The 19344-nt window shown below is 46.0% G+C and overlaps 1 protein-coding gene across 2 annotated transcripts; it reads right to left on the bottom strand.

Moving 5' to 3' along the window:
• Positions 1-1636: 1636 nt before the first annotated feature.
• artn (artemin) lies at positions 1637-9306 on the bottom strand. Of its 2 annotated transcripts, none has more exons than XM_029828268.1 (4): positions 9123-9306; positions 7887-7945; positions 7081-7225; positions 1637-3038 (listed from the first exon to the last, which is right to left on the bottom strand). In XM_029828268.1, the coding sequence occupies exons 1-4, from the start codon at positions 9151-9153 to the stop codon at positions 2632-2634; spliced, it is 642 nt and encodes a 213-aa protein (XP_029684128.1). In that variant the 5' UTR covers positions 9154-9306; the 3' UTR covers positions 1637-2631. The 2 variants fall into 2 exon arrangements, with proteins under 2 accessions (XP_029684128.1, XP_029684127.1); XM_029828267.1 differs by having other exon boundaries at positions 7887-7948.
• Positions 9307-19344: the final 10038 nt, after the last annotated feature.

Consider the following 19344-nt stretch of genomic DNA (forward strand, 5'->3'; position numbering starts at 1 on the left):
CTGGCTGCAGCTTGGGCTGTCCTGGAGGCAAAAACTCAAGCCTGGGAGGAGTTCAGGAAAGCCAATAAATTCTGACAAACCATCGGTCCATAGGAGGGGGAAGCAGTGCTCTGGCAACACTGTCTAGAGTGGGGGTGGGGAGCTTCTGACCTCAACTGGGGATATTATTGTTGGACAGTAGAAGCAATACTTCAACAAGCTCCTCAGTCAATGTGGTTTTCGTCCCAGCCGCGGAACACTGGACCAGCTCCGTGGAGGGTGTAGAGCCCAATCAGTCAACATGTGTTTTGTTGATCTGGAAAAGGCATTTGACCATTTCCCTTGGGGTATCCCGTGGGAGGGGACTCCATATGGTATAGTATGGGTACGTGGCCCTCTGATAAGGGCTATTTGGTCTCTGTACAACCGGAGCAGGGGCTTGGTTCACATAACTGGCAGTAAGTCAGACCTGTTTCCAGTATATATTGGACTCCGGCAGGGCTGTCCTTTGTCACCGGTTCTGTTCATAATCTTTATGGACAGAATTTCTAGGCATAGCCAGGGCTGAAGGGAGTCCAGCTTGGAAACCACTAGATTTCATCTCTGCTTTTTGCAGGTGATGTTGTTCTGTTGGCTTTATCAAACCGGGACCTCCAGCATGTACTGGGGTGGGTTGCTGCCGAGTGCGAAGCAGCTGGGATGAGAATTAGTACCTCCAAATTCAAGGCCATGGGTCTTGACCAGAAAAGGGTGGTTTGTCTGCCCCAGGTTGGTGGAGAAATCCTGCCTCAGATGGAGGAGTTCAAGTATCTCAGGGTCTTGTTCATGAGTGAGGGAAAGATGAGACTGACGGGCGGATCAGTGCAGCCTCTGCAGTTATGCAGTCGGTGTACTGGACCACTAAGAGAGAACTTTGTTGAAAGGTGAAGCTCTCCATTTACTGGTCAATCTATGCTCCAGCTCTCATGGTCAGGAACTTCGGGAATGACTGAAAGGACAAGATTGCGGATACAAGCGTCATAAATGAGTTTCCTCTGCAGGGTGGCTGGGCGCTCCCTTAGAGAGGGTGAGAAGCTTATTCATTGGAGGAGGAGGCACAGAGACAGTCCCAGGACACGTTGGAGAGACTACCGGGGGCGCCTCGGAAGCTGGAGGAAGTGTCTGGGGAGAGGGAAGTCTGGGCGTCTGTGCTTAGGACGCTGCACCCACGACCTGGCCCCTGTCTGTAATCTGTCTGTAATCTGGACTGTTCTTCGAGGATGGTGACAAGTTTTGTTCTCTGACGCTGCTATAACCTGCTTTAAATCATTCAAATATCGGAAACCACATGGAGATAATTAGTCCACAAAGTAAAACTGCTATGTTAGTTTATATGACCGAAACTTGAAATGACATTTGTGACATTTCTTAGTTAATGCAGAATGTGTAAAATCATGAGAATTTCCTTTTTTAAACCGAGAATGACAACACTGTAAATCCATCAGGCTCGTCCCCTGTTCCTCCTGCCATGGATGGAGGTCAAGTTGAGCAGAGAGAACGTGACTGTCCTCACCTGACCTCACTGACACCAACAGTGGTTAAATGGTAAATTATCCTGTCCAGATGGGTCCGAATTCTTATCCATGAGCACATATTAGAGCACATCATGTTTGGCAGATTTATATATATAAAAAAACACTTTAATATTAAATAATATTTACAGGTTTTGGAGCATGCTCAGCCCAACAATGATAAAGCACTCAAAGTCCCAAAATAAACCATCCAGCTTTAAAAACATCAACCAAAATGACACGATGCAACAGAGTAACTATGACAACAGAGAGGTAAACAAGACCCTAGTGATTACTGGCAAGAACTTCAAAATGACAAACTATACAAACAAATGTGGAATTGTCCCATTTTGTTGTTACACGTTCAAACTGTAGTGAATTTTGGCATTTTGCATCTGATAAATAATGTGTTAACATGGTTGGACAGAAAATGTTGACGCAAAAAACAAACTATTGCTTGAACTGCTATGTGAATTAAACTTTCCAACTACTCTTTGTTTATTTTGTTAAACAACCTGTAGTTTACACCTTAGGTGCAAGGAATGCCTCAGACTGTAAATCTGAACTTTCACATTCATCTCATATAAAACGAGAGTGAAATTCAAATGAGATTAAAAGGCGTGATTGACCTTTAGCTCTAAGGCCTCAGGATTGTGCACCAGTTTAATGCTGGAGGTTGTCGCCCGTCTGTATTGTCTGTATTGATATTTCCACATTTGCTTAACTAATTTTGACTCAGGTTTCTGATTAGTTAGAATTTAACACAGAAAACATTCAATCCCTTTGCAGAAATGATCATGCTGAACTTAGTATTTAGCTCCTGGAGTTCCTGGGAACCTTCAATAAGCTGAAGGAAGGGCAGCCCAGGATCCATTATGACTGGAACAGAACTTTCTCCACTGTGTTCACTGTTAGGACCATTTAAACAAACCACCAATGACACAGACCTGTGGGAGACTTCCAGTTTACCTGCTGCTGCCATGCTGGAATATCTCTACTAACGTCAGGAACAACACAACAGTCAGGGTCTTGACCACCTCTACATGGGGCCAGGCCACAAGGCTCTTGTGTTCCTGCATGTGTGTGTGGTCCTGACTGATCATCATCCCACACAGCTACAGTTGGACGCCGACAGCCATTTAATTGTTTGCCATGTAGTTTGAGCGTCCATGAAGGACACAGCTTCATACCGGACAGGCCGACAGCAGGGCTGACCACTGACTTTCTTACTGGAGATACTCCTGTTGTCCATCAGAGCCTTGAGAGCCAGGTCATAGTTTTTGCGTGAGCTCAGGCATGTGCCAACACAGTACTTAAACAAGATTATCTCATCGGAGTCGTATCCCAGACCGAGATCACGCACACGCATCTGTCTTCTCTCCAGGTGGCAGTCACGGCTGCTCCTGCTCCTCTGACGCTTCCGCTTCCATGTTTTGGTTGAAGCCGCATCATGAGCGGCGCGCTGCCATCTGCTCTGAACTTCCTCTTCTTGCACCAGTGGCCAATATTCTGCAAAAAATAAAGTGCTGATGAGCCGCAATACATCAATACATAGAAAGTTATTTTAGATTTGCTGACAGGAACAGTCAAGTGAGAACAAGGGTTGTTTATTAGCCTGTTATTATTATTAATACACAGTTACTATACACTGTTACCAGCAGCGCCGGCTAAGTAAAGTTGGAACACGGCTTAAAAAACTGAAACAAACAGCCGTCCCGAACGCCTCATGTTAGCTGCTGCTGGCCTGGACCCAGTGAGAACTAGCTGATCAAGTTCAAGCTCAAATCAAAAGGGGAGCTTCTACTTGGGATGTGGATCAATTTGGAGTTGCGTATTATAGCTTTTTAACATTTTGGAAGTTCTAATAAACAAAATAACTAGTCCTGTATATCTTGACAACATAATTTGACCCAGCTCTTTATTAGATACATGTAAACACGTGCGCTGGATAGAGGAACAGGAAATGTTCAGAAAGACTAAGATCACTTCGTCCACTCAAATCACAACCAGGTTGACTTGATCCAAGTGTGATCCTTTCAGCCTGAGTTCCTGTCGCCATCCTGACACGTGTCCCTGGTTTAGAAGTTTTTCATCCACTCTCTATTTTTCTTCTGGTTTGCTCCCATTTCAAGGAGCAAACCAATGCCTCACTTCTGAGATGGCCATCACGGCTCCTTCCCAACATTCTACGTGACAGAAGTCAAGTCAAACCCACCAGAATAAAACATCTCCTTTCATGCTCTAATGCTCTCTCTCCTGATTGTCACTGGCAAGCTTACTTTTATGTCTGCCTGTAAACAGCCCCCCAGTAGAATCTTTACCTCCCTGTCAGGGTGTCGTGTTCTGCTGCACTTCATCTAAATGTCCTGTGCAATTATCATTATCCTGGGAGCAAAGTTCTGGAATACTAATTTAAAGTTGTGTAGGTGCATGTCAGTCCATGCTTTGAGATTATGAAAAGAATGCGTATTTCCCAAGGCAACGATGACAAGACCCTCTCAGACTATATTCAGCCATGTCAAAACATGCATTGTGGGCTTGATACATATAATTATACAAATATTCCTGCATGTGAATGAATTTGGCCCTGTTTAAACAACATTTGGATGTTCTGAGAGGTGAACCAGGAAAACCGTTTCATTGCCCCTATAATGACAATTTCAACTTAAATATGAAACACAAGTTTTCTGTGGTATAAATCACACCTGAAGGTTGTCATGTTCACACAATAGTTTAAACCAACACGAGGAAAACCCTGCTGAGATATGAACAGCGCCATCAGGAGGCAGTAGCAAACGTTGCCAAGAGGCCCAACTGGAACAGAGTAGCGTCCAGTTACATCAGGAACATGTGGATTACAGGAGGGTGGAGTCCCAGTGGGAAGAGTTTCAGGTTCAGGTTCCTCAGGTTTCACATCACTGAGGACCTCACCTGGACCCATCACACCAATGGAGAGAGGAGACACCTCAACTTCTATCAGGAGTATAACAGGGGGTCTGCCCAGAACATCAGCAGAGCGGATCTGCCCTCCATGGAGGAGCTCTGAACTGCAGGAACAAGTCCAGATGGATCAAAACAGATGACCCTCAGACTGTTCCAGCTACTGCCGTCTGGTCCTCAGGGCCCTGCCCAGCATGAGGCCCTGACCACCACACTCAGGAACAGTTTTATTCAACAACAGAAAAGTCCATTTGTGTGACCTTAGCACATTTATTTACATATATTTATTTGTTCATCCAGTTATCAGGTCGGTTCTACAGGGTGAGCTGAGTGATGATGGTTGCTACTATGTCTTAGCGCTATAGCTGTGCTGCTTCCAGTCACAAACACTGAACCTCCACGACATCAGCGCTCTGAAGGATGAGCCTCTATGACATCACCATTTGTAACTTTTGTTATTAATGTTTGGTTATAAGCTTTTGTTTACTTCTTACAATGGGCTGTTCTCATGGTATAAAGTCGACATGTGAGAGGACTTGACCACATGACTGTGTTTCTTTTGCTATGAGCGCAGCTCCATTTGTGTTTTCTGTATCTCTGATAGGTCACATTATTCATGAATCTGTTTAAATGGATCATTTTGACTCTTCTGTCCAGATAGAAGCTGCTGGAGGAAATATAGTAAAGATGATACAGATACTTGAGACTTGAGCTAAATGGGTCTTATGGATCATGTATTAAATCAGTGTAAATCAGTGATCCAATCAGTGATCCAATGAAGCAAAAATTAGACCCTGTGATGGTGATGATGATTATGGGGGTAATGATGATGATGGTGGTGATGATAATAGTGATGATGGTGATGATGATGATGATGATGATGGTGGTGATGATAATAGTGATGATGGTGGTGGTGATAATGGTGACTATAGGGGTGGTGATGATGGTGTTTATGGGGGTAATGATGATAATAGTGATGATGATGATGATGGTGGTGATGATGATGATGATGATGGTGGTGATGATGATAGTGATGATGGTGGTGATGATGGTGATTATGGGGGTAATGATGATGATGGTAGTGATGATAATAGTGATGATGATGATGGTGGTGATGATAATAGTGATGATGGTGGTGATGATGATAGTGATGATGGTGGTGGTGATAATGGTGATTATAGGGGTGATGATGATGGTGATTATGAGGTGATGATGGTGGTGATGATGGTGTTGATGATAATAGTGATGATGATGGTGGTGCTGATGGTGATTATGGGGGTGATGATGATGATGGTGATGATAATAGTGATGATGATGGTGGTGGCGATGATGATGGTGGTGATGATGATGGTGGTAATGATGGTGGCGGTGATGATGATGGTGATGATGATGATGGTGGTGATGATGATGATGATGAAGGTGGTGATTGTGATGATGATAACCACAAATTGTATCTAAAATCTATCTAACCAGTAGTTTATACAGAATACCTCAAATTCAATGACACATTGCTCGTTAAACATTTGACATTTGGGGACTTGCAAAAGTGTTCAGCCTCCTCAGCATTTCTGTCTGTTGCTTCACAGGCTGGAATGTTCACAAGCTGGTCCAGATGCTTTCATTTGGATGGTTCCACTGGGAAGAGCAATCCTGCTGCAGATTCTTCGACGTGGTTGTTCCTGAGGGTCAGGCTGAGCTGGAAGGTGGACCTTTGTCCCAGTTTCAGGCACAAACAGGTTTTGCTCGGGAATGTTCCTGTTTTTAGCACCATCCATCCCTTCAGACCAGCTTCCCAGTCCCTGCTGCTGAAGAACATCCCTGCCGCCACGTTCTTCGTAGGAGGTGTGTTTCCGCTGTAGTCTCATGTGACGAGAGTGCCTTCCTCCAATCAGGCTCTTCCTAGTGACATCCTCATGAGAAGGACTGGCTTCTTTCTGGCGACTCCTCCATAAAGCTCTGTGGAGTGGCCCAATGAACAGATACTCCAAACTCTGCTGTGGAACTCTGCAGCTCCTCCAGGGCTCCCTTGGGGCTTTTAGCTGCCTTTGGCTCATGCCCTCCTTCCCTGGTGAGTTCTGCTGGGTGTCTCTCCTGGCCTGGTTTGTTCTCGTACCATGATGATTGGTCCTGGTTATTGAGATGGGTGTGATGGTGCTCTGGAGACCACCAGAGCTTTGGATATATTCTTCTGTGTGAGAACTCTTGGTGGGGACCTAGCTAATGCTGTTTCAATCCCTGGGGCCTTTCAAAAAAGGTTTTTATACCCAGACAGATCATGTGACACTTTGATTCCACTCAAGTAGTCTCCATTTCACTAGTTATGTTCTAAAGTTGTGAAGGTCACAACACAGCTTTTACTTCAGAGCAACGGAGGTGAAAACACCAACTTTCCGCTTTTTATTCAGCTTTGCATTTCTGTTTTTCTCATTTCCTTCATCAGCTTAGACTGTTTTGTGCAGCTCTGTTACATGATAGATAGATAGATAGATAGATAGATAGATAGATAGATAGATAGATAGATAGATAGATAGATAGATAGATAGATAGATAGATAGATAGATAGATATAGATAGACGGATGGATGGATGCATGGATAGATGGATGGAGTTACCAACAACTTTATGCCAGGGGGTGTGGGTGTTGCTGTCCTCAGTAGGAGACCAGGGGGGCTGCTGGGGGTCTGACTCTTTACTGTCCTCCTCAGAAAACACATATTCCACCAGTGTTAGCAGTGATGCTAGCACCCACAGCATCACCTGAAAGATCGGTAAAAACATAATAAATCTTAACTGTAAAAGTGGAGCAGCTCAATAAAAACTGGGAGCTTTGATCCCCAGCCAGAGTAGAAACTAATAGAACCATCACTCTTTGTTTCATAGCAATGAATATGGTACAGATTATTATGGTATGTGTGGCTGACTGATTTAATCTCCGGGCTATTTAACATCTGTTTCAAATCCATCTTAGACAAAACACACTTCAGCCGGCAGTCTGTAAGCTGATGGACGAGGTCTCCTCACTGTATCAGTCTATGTGAGGGAAACCTGCTACCAACGTCTCCACCACCCTTTAATTACTTACTGAACATGAGAGCCCCCCCTGCACAGGTACGTTTAATTATTCATATATATAACAGCTAACGTCAGGGGGATTCCTCAGCGTTCACCAGGAGGAGCAGGAAGGATCCTGGAAATCTCTTGGCTGTTCCAGGGACTTCCTTTTTGTTCTATACCTGGGCCGACACAGCTAATTACACGTGTGCACGTTCGTCATATTGTCATCTTCAAATCAAGGGTTGTGTCTTCAGGCAGTGTAAAATTAGCCACATGAGTATATAGATAAAAGTGTTTTAGTGCTAGCTGCATTTATCACAGTGTCCATTAATGAAAGCCCATCAGTGACGTGTCTCATGCTCACCTTCCACCTCCTCAGGTGATGCTGGGGTGTCAGCGCTTCTGGCCTCCACCAGGTGTTTCCTTCTTTAGGAGACAAACATACAATTATATACCTGTGTGTGTGTGTGTGTGTTTCATGTGTAAGATGAAGAGAAATCTGAGCCAACTGTTCAACAAAATAAAATAAAATCAAAAATTTTGTGTCAATCATTTGCCATTGAGGGAAATTCCAAACCACAAAACCTCGAATGAAGGAATTCTGTAAATGATGTAAAGGATGCAAACATGTTCAAGGTGAAGAAATACTGAAACAGGACCATATTTTCACCCACACACATTTGGATTCAGCCGTTCAGATTTACGACTCAATAGAGCCGAGATGCTACACATGTGCTTGCGAAATAAAGCTCTTTTTCCAATTTTACAAAATCACTGTAACAGAAACCAAGAGGGAAATTTTGCATAATTTTAAAGAGTTGGGAGCAACGGAGGGACATAATCTGACATCTAAACGAAAGCGTAAGAATAAAGTGAGTGAAGCAGTCAGTCAGCCTCCTGCTGCAGTCGCCAGTGAGCAGAGGGACTGGAGCAAACCCGTTTCACCAGAGTGAACCATCTCCCTAAGAAGACTCTTCCGAGCCTGGAAACAACGAATGGTCACTCCACACCAACATGTGGATAACTGAGGCTGGTTTTCTCAGCTTCAGCCAGATCAGGAAGCAGTCCAAAGGCCCTGTTGTTGTCTTAAAGACCCTCTAGCATCGCAGTTCCTTTAGACCAGTTCCTTTAAGCATCTCTTCTTTATTATGTGCTGATTATGCTGCTTTAACATCTGCTTCAAACGACCTGCGACCCACTCTGCTGGAGCCGTGTGGATGCTCCACAGTCCCCCACGTCAGTTAAACCCTCCAACTCTGTGACAGAGGAGCAGGACGCACCAGCGTTTCAATCCGCCTGTTAAAAAGAAATAATGTCACAGCTCATAAACTGCCTACAGTCATCTGTGACTGACAACTCCACCACAAGCTGCCGGACCAGTTTGAACAACACAAACTCACAACAGGACCAGTCAGAAAGCCACTTACATTGAAATAATTCAGTTTTAATGTCTGGATCCGTTTTCGAGCTCTCAAAGTTGAACGCAAACTGTATCTTAACTGAGCAAAGATTGTGTTCTAGTCATGTCTCTTAATCCTCGGAGGAGAAACTTCGGAGTCCAGGTCGTTCAGATCGGACGTGTTCGTGACGCGCAGCTTACCTTTGGCGCGTTTGTTCGGCTTCCCGATCATTTACGTGCGTGTGGCAGTAAAAATGGTGCGATAATCCCCACAGACTGAGTCCCAGAGCGCACAGGTCTGCTGCGGGTCCTCGCTGCTCTCCTGGATCTCTGTGGCCACATCTCCGAGCTCCTCATGGCTCCACACAGACTCCCAGAGTGGCAGAGCTGCAGGACAGCACAGGCCAGGTGCGTGCGTGTGCGTGCGTGCGGGTTCGAGTGTGTGCGTGTCAATGGCTTCCTGTGATAAATCAGACTTCATTCACAGAAAGACACTTTTAGTATTTAGTGTTTTATTGAATGGAACGTCAAAACACACTCAAATAGAATTTGGGTACATTTTAAGTACATAAATAACAAAAAAAAAAAAAAAAAAAACGAAAGTAAAAGAACACGCGCGCGCGCGCGCACACAGACACACAATACAAGAAATAAAGGCCTGTGACAGTCAGGTCAGACTTGAGTGAAGGTTGATTATTAAATATAAAACTTGATTCCTACAGTAGCAGCAAGAGGAGCAACAGTAGCAGAAGCAACAGTAGTAGCAACAGCAGCACCAATAACAGCAGGAGGAGCAACAGTAGTAGCAACAGCAGCACCAATAACAGCAGGAGGAGCAACAGTAGTAGCAACAGCAGCACCAATAACAGCAGGAGGAGCAGCAGCAACAGTAGTAGCAGCAGCAGCAGAGCAGCAGCAGCAGCAGAGCAGCAGCAGCAGCAGAGCAGCAATGCTGGATGAAAGCTCCTCTGAAGCAGCCTCATCAAAGAGCGGCCAGGCTCCATGACTGACTGCGTGATGGAGGGGAGCTCTGGGGCTCTGACAGGGGCAGTGGGGCAGGAGACAGCAGCTCAGAAGGCTGCTGAGGAGTGACCGAGAACACACCTTTGCTGTCCCAAATATGACAAACCGGCTTGGTCCCCCCCCCCCCCCCACACACACACACGCACACAGACGGGAAGAAACAACAACAACAATTATTCAATTTTCCAGGCTTGGCTGGAATGAAACTCGCACAGTTGTGCACGTGTGTTTCAGGAGTAACTGTAAAGACTGTGTGAGGTGTATTAAACATAGAAAACCACCCACCCACACACACCCACCCACACACATACACAGACACAGACACAGACACACAGCAGGGGGTCTCATTCTAGCCAGCATGAGCCAAGCAGAGCGCCGTCCTCCCCCATCAAAGAAAACACCACCTGCTTAGATGTCCACCAGTACTAAACAGGAGGCTAAATACATGTCAATTATAAAATTAAGTAGAAAAAGATCATTTGTCTTTATTTTAGAAAAGTCTGTTTGACTTGACATTTTTTATCAGAATTAGAAAGGAGAACAATTAGAGAATTACTAGAGCAGTGAAAGATGCAGATTCAGTCTTTAAAAAGACCCTTGGATGGAATCTATACGTGCTCTATACATCCGTGGAGGTTCGTGCACAGATGCTGCGCGGTGGTGGACTGGACCTGAGACAAGGTGTGGACAGATGACGACAGCTTTGAGCAGCAGCTGGACTCATGATGATCGGATAATGGCACTTTCACCTTCAATAGTTCCCACATTCCTCTTTTAATGACCGACATCTCCTCTCTCTAACTCGGCCCGGTCCAAGTTCCTCTGGATCTGACCATCTGCACCATATTATTTCTTCATAAATCTCCTCCTAACGCAGGAGACATCATCAATCACCCACTCCACACCTCCCCCAGGAGGCAGCGACCTGCCCGTTACCAACAGGATGATGGCCGAGCCTTCAGAAAGAAAGGCTGAACTCATTTAAAAGTGCTTTAGCTGCGCTGGGAATGATGCTCATCAGCTGCACAAACATTCAACACAGCACCCACAGAACCATGTGGAGGAGATGGGATTAAAGCAGGAGGAGAAAGAGGAGGAGGAGAACCACAGAACCATGTGGAGGAGATGGGATTAAAGCAGGAGGAGGAGGAGGAGGAGAACCACAGAACCATGTGGAGGAGATGGGATTAAAGCAGGAGGAGGAAGAGAACAGAACCATGTAGAGGAGATGGGATTAAAGCAGGAGGAGGAGGAGGAGGAGAACCACAGAACCATGTAGAGGAGATGGGATTAAAGCAGGAGGAGGAGAACAGAACCATGTGGAGGAGATGGGATTAAAGCAGGAGGAGGAGCAGGAGAACCACCGAACCATGTGGAGGAGATGGGATTAAAGCAGGAGGAGGAGGAGGAGAACCACAGAACCATGTAGAGGAGATGGGATTAAAGCAGGAGGAGGAGAACAGAACCATGTGGAGGAGATGGGATTAAAGCAGGAGGAGGAGGTGGAGAACAGAACCATGTAGAGGAGATGGGATTAAAGCAGGAGGAGGAGCAGGAGAACAACAGAACCATGTGGAGGAGGTGGGATTAAAGCAGGAGGAGGAGGTGGAGAACAGAACCATGTGGAGGAGATGGGATTAAAGCAGCAGGAGGAGGAGGACGAGGGGGAGGAGGAAGAGGAAGAGGAGGAGAACCACAGAACCATGTGGAGGAGATGGGATTAAAGCAGGAGGAGGAAGAGGACGAGGAGGAGGAGAACCACAGAACCATGTGGAGGAGATGGGATTAAAGCAGGAGGAGGACGAGGACGAGGAGGAGGAGAACAGCACTGTGTGGAGGAGATGCGATTAAAGCAGCAGGAGGAGGAGGAGTAGAACAGAACCATGTGGAGAAAATGGGATTAAAGCAGGAGGAGGAGGAGAACAGAACCATGTGGAGGAGATGAGATTAAAGCAGGAGGAAGAGGAGGAGGAGGAGGGGGAGGAGGAGGAGAAGAACCACAGAACCATGTGGAGGAGATGGGATTAAAGCAGCAGGAGGAGGAGGAGGGGAACAGAACCATGTGGAGGAGATGGGATTAAAGCAGCAGGAGGAGGAGGACGAGGGGGAGGAGATGGGATTAAAGCAGGAGGAGGGGGGGACCACAGAACCATGTGGAGGAGATGGGATTAAAGCAGCAGCAGCAACAGGAGGAGGAGGAGGAGGGAGAGGAGGAGTGGCTGCCCCGCATCGCTCTCCATGTTAGCACTGCTACAAAGTCCCACAGCAGCATGACATGAACACACATTTAGAACCACAGGAGGTGGAGTGGAGCATCTGCAGGTGTACAGATGTGGAGCAGAGCTTTTTCTGGGGGGTCTGCCGTGGTCGTAGGGGTTGTACAGATGCAACCTGATCCTGGACACACACACACACACACACACACACACACACACACACACACACACACACACACACACACACACACCATTAAGCCGCCTCCAGCTCCTGTATTAATTAAAGCTCAGTGATGTCTGGGTAGATGCTCTGGCTCAGTTTCCACAGATGAAGAGACAAATGTAACCAGAACTGGGCAGGCCAAGGCAGCTGGTATGTGGATGCAGCCCCTCCGTGTCCCCACCAGCCTTCCTTGCCATCTCCTGGCCACCTACATAGCAGTGAACAACTTCTGTTTGTGTGCACTCACCCAGTGACCCCCCCTCCCCCTCAAAAGTCACAGCCCGAGGATGCGTCCAGGTCAAGGAGCCTCTTTTTATAGGGAACACCTGCTACACTTTTGGTCCGGCAGCACTGTTGGAGCCCTAAATCTGTGACACTTTGTGTTCAGACAGTTCAGATGAATGGAATTACAGCCTATTTCATCTCTCAGTAGATTCCTTGTTGACATTCCCTCATCGTTATAATGTTCCCCCCCACTGCAAATGCTGATTATTGATCTGTCAGAATGCAAACAGTCATCCTATCAAATTAGATAAGAAGAAGCACTTGGCAGAGTGCAATCTATTCTTTTCAATCAATTATTTTCCATTAAAGTGTTATAACAACATGTATGTCCACTCTCCTAAAAAGACACCCTATGCTCATCATTGTGTGGTCATTTATTTCTCATCTAATTCACAACATGTAATATCTATTTTCTCTGAAGTCGGTGAAAATGATCATTACATAAGGAGAAAAAAAAAGTTCAGGTTCCAATTTCATTCCCTCTCTGTTAATTTGACATGAGGGACATGCACGACAGCCATTGCTTGTGACTGGAAGATGTGCAACCTGAGGAAAGTGCTCTGCTCAGAGACTCTTCTAACGGTGCACATGTTCCATATGTACAGCAAGAAGAGAAACCGTTCTTCAATCAGCAGCAGAGTCAATAAAGTGGAACAGTGATGCTGGTGCCTGTAGGCAGGGGAACTGCTGGGCTGGAAGATCCAAGTCCAACAGGAGTGGAAAATATGATGTTGAAGGAAGCCAGTTGAAGTAACACCCTCGACTGAAGTCAACACCATTAAAACACTGATGAAAAACAAGTGGAGCAAACAAAGGCATGGAGAAGGAAGCCCCTGTATCAGGATACGCTGGGCCATTACACTAATTACCTGCAGCTCAGAGGTCCTGATGGCCCTTTTTGAAGTTACTGGGATACATAGTACTGGGATCACTAAGGTATACTGGAAGAGGAGAGACTGAGAAGCAAATAACAATGATACGAGCTATTAGCTTGGTAGCATAACATTTTATCTTGTTAGCGTCTAACCACTTGCTGTTACTCATCCTGTCTGACAGAAAGCATTTAGCTGTAGTCTGTGAGTGAGAAACCCAACACTGCTGTGCTGGGAGGACACAACAGCAGATGGGATCAGGTAACAAGCCGTCCTGGCATCCTTGAGATAACAAGATTATTGATTGTTGCATACGCGCATCTAATATTCACAGGACGTGAAACGTATACGGCCGCTGTCAGCAGATCTGCAGCACTGTTTCTACTAATCCACTCAGAATAAAAGAAGATCAACACCTCCCTACAAATATCGGCACACGGTTTGACCAGCAGTCCATCGCTGACACGGCATCATTTCTGCCACGGTGTACCTCACTCATCAAAACAATGACACACGAAATAAGGAAAGACCACATTAGAATTCCCTGTTTTCTGTCATGGTCCCACAGTTGGGGTGTTTGGTGCGTCTTCCTTTCCTCTGCTCTTTCCTCGGGAGGCGTGGTTGACCTACTTTCTTCGTCTCATGCTGGCGAGTGTTAACGGATCACCAGCGTCAGATTGTTCCGTCGTTTCTGGTGGTAATTTGAGCGGCCGTGAGTACCAAACTGTGCTTCGCTCCTGTGCAATAGTTATCGTCTGTTTAGTCTTCTCCAGAAGTCAGCTTGTCTCCCCACGGTGAAAGGTATTCCATTTCCTCCTCTGGACACCGCTCTCTCCCTCCGACTTGTCAGACTTGTCTCTGTGATTGTATTTTAGCCAGATCTTCTCACCCGTCGCCCCAACACATCCGAGCCTTCACCTGCATCATCCGAGCGCTCCTTCTCCGGTCTGCATTCTCGGGTCCAATCTCGTGAACTGCCTAAACCTAACATAACGATCTGACCCAAAATGGGCCCGGCAGGCAGTGAGATCATGCTGCTCAGGGTGCACTCATTAGCTAACATTGAGTTGATGCTTTCTGAGATCTTAAACTCCCTTTAGTAAATTTCTGCAGACGTTTTGGGGCTCCTGCACCAGGGAAACCCGGGCTCACCTCCAGGGTCGGACGCCATCTGTCTCCGCGTTAGCAGGGAACCTGGTTCCCCCATGCCAGTTTTGTTTGCTCCTGCCACACTCTCTGTGAACCTCACGTGCACATCCCCAGCTGTTGATCTAGTGACGTTGGACGGTGCGGTAGTTTTTTGTTGCAATGTTCTTTGGTTTTTGATCTTCAACCATTAACTTATCCCCGGAAGATCTGCGCAGCAGGCGATGGTGGCCTCACTAGCTTCCGCTTGTTATGACACCATCATGGCAGAATGGATATGCGTGTTCAGGGTGACAAGGCTACTACCAGACTCTTTTAGCCTCCATCAGGGTTCAGCGTCAGTCATGGATTACACCATCCAGGTAAGCATTTAGACAGTCGAGAGCCGCTGGAATGACACTGCACTTCGGTGGACTCTCAATAAAGGGCTGAGTAAAGAATTAAAGGATGAGTTAGAGAAGCAACCCTGGACCTCATGTCCCTGATCTCCCGCTCCTTCATCTTGATAATCGTGTCATGGAGAGGGCAAAGTGATTCTGAACTTCCCTCCGCTCTGTTCCTTTCCTCCCGAGGGACCCAGCAACCATATGTTCTGCTCCAAACCCAAGCCTTAACTCCCTCCAAGAGGCAGCGAAGATTCCTCACCAAGGTTTGTCGGTACTGCAGCCAACCTGCCCACTTCCTTACCTCCTGCTCAGTATGGCCAAAACACTAAGCTCATCAGCACATGCAAGAGCACTGGTGAGTGTTGGCTGTTTCTGCTTCATGCCTTTTCGGGTGACGATTCCTGGTTCTTGCCTTTGGTACCCTCCACAACTCCCTCCCTCTGAATTTTCTAGATGACTTAGGAGCCGATGCATGCTTTGTCGACAAGATGTGGTTAGACAGGCCAACATTCCCACTGTGGTGTTACCTGAACTGTAGATCATCTTCCAGCCTGGAACTTGGTCCCATCCCCGTTCCCTCCTGTGTCAAGGCTCCTCCTCCCACTGTTTGAGGCTGCTGCCAGTGTCAGGGGCTTCTCTTGTCACGGTCTAGACTCCTGTCACAGTCTGATGCAACTGTCATTGTCAGTGACTCCTACCATCTTTGGAGGTTCTTGTACCTTTACAGGAGAGAGGGGGATTGATTTGGGTTCATGAAAGTAATTGCATATGGTAAAAAGCTGTTTTTAAACTTGGTGGTTCTGTAAATCAGCCATGATAGGGGTGGGAGGACTGCCTGCAGTTGTGGGCCCTAGTCAGGCAACCATCTTCAGTCTTCTTGACCACTTATCCCTTTCAGGGTCATGGGGAGGGTGCACATATAGGCTAAGGCCGGGTCCACCCCTGAATGAGTCTCAAGTTTTATGGGGGAGCAATATGATTGCTGCTCGACTCAAAGCGTGATGGTACCACAGGCTTCTTCTTGTTGAAGAGGTCTGTGAGAACCCGAGCCAGCTGCCCAGCACAGTCTTTGATCACTGGAATTTTGTCAGGGCCTGCTGCCTTCTGGGTATTCACTCTACTTAGGGTTGACCGTGGGTTTCCTTCTGATAAGCAGTGGCGTGTATGCAGGAATTAACATCACAGAGAAATGGTCTGAGGAGCCACGGTGTGGTCAGGGTGCTGCCCTGATATCCTCTTTGATGTTATTATGTCCATGTCCAGTGTGATCTCTCCCCTTTTTATAGTTCTCATTCTGTTAGAAGTGGAAAAAGAGGGAGTGAGCTATGTCAAAAATGCTCCATGTTGGTGCCAGGCCACAACACAATAGGGTGGGGGGTGACATATGGTAACGTCACAGAGGAGTGTAGGCATGCTTTTGGTATGTAGCAAACAATTCAGGCATCTATTTAGGAGCCTTCACATTTCTGTAGCCAGCCTGCGGTTGTCACCTACTGAATCTAATGAGGAGGCTCTGACCTCAAACAGACAAACACGGAGACAATAGTTTCTTCTTAACACTGCTTAAATCAGTGTGTAAGTACACTGTGAAATAGTAAAGGATTAAATTTTGTTTAGTAGCTGCAACAATTTCCCCAATAAATGCCCATAAATTTCAATTACATGAAACTTGTGACATGTTGAAATATGTTCCCTGTCTTAAGATGGCAACGAGTGTATCAGTCATCCCGAGGGAATTCCCCAAGATTATTCCTGGTTTAAGCAAATTCTGTATTTCCTTTAGTCTTAGTCCAAGATGTTTCACCTCTAATTAAAAAGGCCTTTTCAGTTCTAACCAGTTTTAACCGGTAGAAATCCCAGCGTGTTGTTAGTAGTTGTTAGTGGTCGTTTATATTCATTTGCATTATTAAAGGGCTGCATCATCAAGGTCATCATTCATCATGTGATGGCAGTTGGGAACGATTGTGAAATCTTGTGGGGACGGATCCCAGGACGGGGATGGCTGAACCCTGTCCTGATGTTATGCTAGGCTGGGGGTTTGTCCTTGAAGTGAACCAGCCTGTCCGAGTGTTTTAAATGAACGGGGATGTCGCGTTTGTTAAAAATCCTTCTGAGTTTTTCTGATGTGCCTGCTATGGTTGGCATGACAACGCTGTTGTGTTGCTCCTCTGCTTCATCTCTGCCAGGTTCTATCTTGTTCCTTTTTGTGAATTTAAGACAGGCCCAACCAGGATAATCACACCTTTTCAGAGATTTCCTTATGTGGTTCTGTTTTACACATCACACATGACCAGACAACCCTCTTTATTACCAGTGACTGCTGAAGGTTTTTTTTTTTTTAAATAAAGATACTTTAATAGATTGAAGTTGCTGTATGCAAACATTCCAGTTCTGTTCTGAACTTTAGCCTCTTCACAAGATTAAAAATACAAATTCTGCCTACCAACTACGAGAAGTCAATTAATAAAGAACTTTACAAGAAAAATGTTGGCTCCACATGGCAACAAACACATATTAGAATTCTACACAACAGTGGGAAAAGCTGCTGTTTCTTTAGTGGGGTTAGAATAACAGACAGTAACCCAATGAAAAGCTTTACTGTCAGTAAACTGATGCTTTTTATGGACGGAGATGGTTTACACTAAAATAAGCATGCAGCCATGACCTCGAGGTCAAGATACTGAAGCACCGCGCAACCCCCCCCCCCCCCCCACACACACACACGCACAGGCACACACAAACTTTGATTTCTGTGATTACGAAAGACATCATGTCCAAACCGAGTATGACTAAAGATGAGGTATTCAATGAGTAGTTAATATGGGACCCATATGACCCTGATGCTGTGAAGATGTGCTGATAGAGCAGAATGGTTAAGAAGATTTACAGCATCATGTTTCCGGGTAATCCAAACTGATTTTCACATTAACCAAAGCATATTCAGAGATAAGCACAAGCAGCAGGATCTCACAAGGTATAGGGGTATACGGTGCATTCCTAACATTTCTGGACAGAGATCTCAGTTCTTCCTGGGGTCTGTCAGTGACCAAGGTTATCATGGAGTACATTTGTAGAGTTTGTAGGGCTAAAGCCAATGATGATTTCAATTTGGTTTTCATTCAACTGAAGGAAGTTATTTGCCATCCAGGTTTTAACTTCCTGATAGCAGCTTAAAAGGGGCTGCATAGAGGTGCCAGATTAAAGTGGAATGTACAGTTGGGAGTCATCTGCATAAAAATTGAATTAAATATTGTATAAAGTATACACCTGTGTCAATATATGTCGCAAATAAAAACAGTAATTCCAGATGTCCCTGGGTATTAAAGTAATTCAAAATGATGGTGTTGTTAGAGAAGGACCTGCAGTTCAAAAACGACACCTTTGCTGTAAGGTAGTTTGAAGAAATGGAAAGTTTAGATCGTCGCAATGGCCAAATATCTAGGATGTTCACTTTCTTGGTGGAGCTGCAGAGCAATCAGTCGTCGCTGGGAGGAGTAGCTCAGGTCCTAAATGAATGCTGGAGAAAGCAGTACACAAGAGAGTGAATGGTCAGGTGACATCTGATGTGTGGGCACGGGCACTCAGCAGGTAGTAACTGTAAAGAATTTTGGATATATATTGTGCCATCATAAGTCCTAAGGGCATCAGCACAGTACAGAGGCCAAAATAGCCGGAGCACAGACCCCTGGATAGGCAGGAGCTGATGGCAACCCGACAAACACACTGTTAGCCATCTTTCTTCCAGCTAGCCCAAAAAGAAACAAAATAAAAGGAATTGGTCGTACTTGTGGATGACCCGTGCAATGGCCTGAAGTTGGCCTCCAGATTGGTCTTCTGGATCCCCCTGGAGATTTTATTAAGGTTCTCAGAGTCCTGTTGATCCAGGTGCCAAGTCATTGGCTCTCTTGTCTCCAGGGGCTGCTCTGGCAACTAGTAGTTGGTGCTTTTCAGCCCTGGAGTCCTCACTGATTCCTTTCTGTGCCCTGCTCATGTAGTGAACCTTGTGCCCACTTATCCTGGCTGCTGCGATGCCTGACAGGAGTTTCCATGTTGTACTGAGGCAGGACGTTGCATGATTCTGCAGATCCTTTGGGCTCAGGAACATCCGGCCTTGGGTTAACCAGCCAGGGTGGGCCGCCAAGTGTTCATGTAGGGCAGTCAGTGTCTTCAGTCAGTACGTGTGGATCATATCAGGACCTGTCCAGCTCTTTATTCTTGAGGCTTTTTGTTGGACATCTTCTCCTGTGACGTAACTGGTTCTTACTCTAGGAA

This window comes from Takifugu rubripes, chromosome 20 (genome assembly GCF_901000725.2).
Source record: "Takifugu rubripes chromosome 20, fTakRub1.2, whole genome shotgun sequence".
Taxonomy (NCBI): domain Eukaryota; kingdom Metazoa; phylum Chordata; class Actinopteri; order Tetraodontiformes; family Tetraodontidae; genus Takifugu; species Takifugu rubripes.

Excerpts from the sequence above, each read along its gene's own strand:
- artn (XM_029828267.1), bottom strand. The coding sequence starts at position 9,153 with ATGATCGGGAAGCCGAACAAACGCGCCAAAG. Across the intron at positions 7,949-9,122 it reads GCCGAACAAACGCGCCAAAG|AAGGAAACACCTGGTGGAGG; the intron begins GTAAGCTGCGCG and ends TGTCTCCTAAAG. Across the intron at positions 7,226-7,886 it reads ATCACCTGAGGAGGTGGAAG|GTGATGCTGTGGGTGCTAGC; the intron begins GTGAGCATGAGA and ends CCGATCTTTCAG.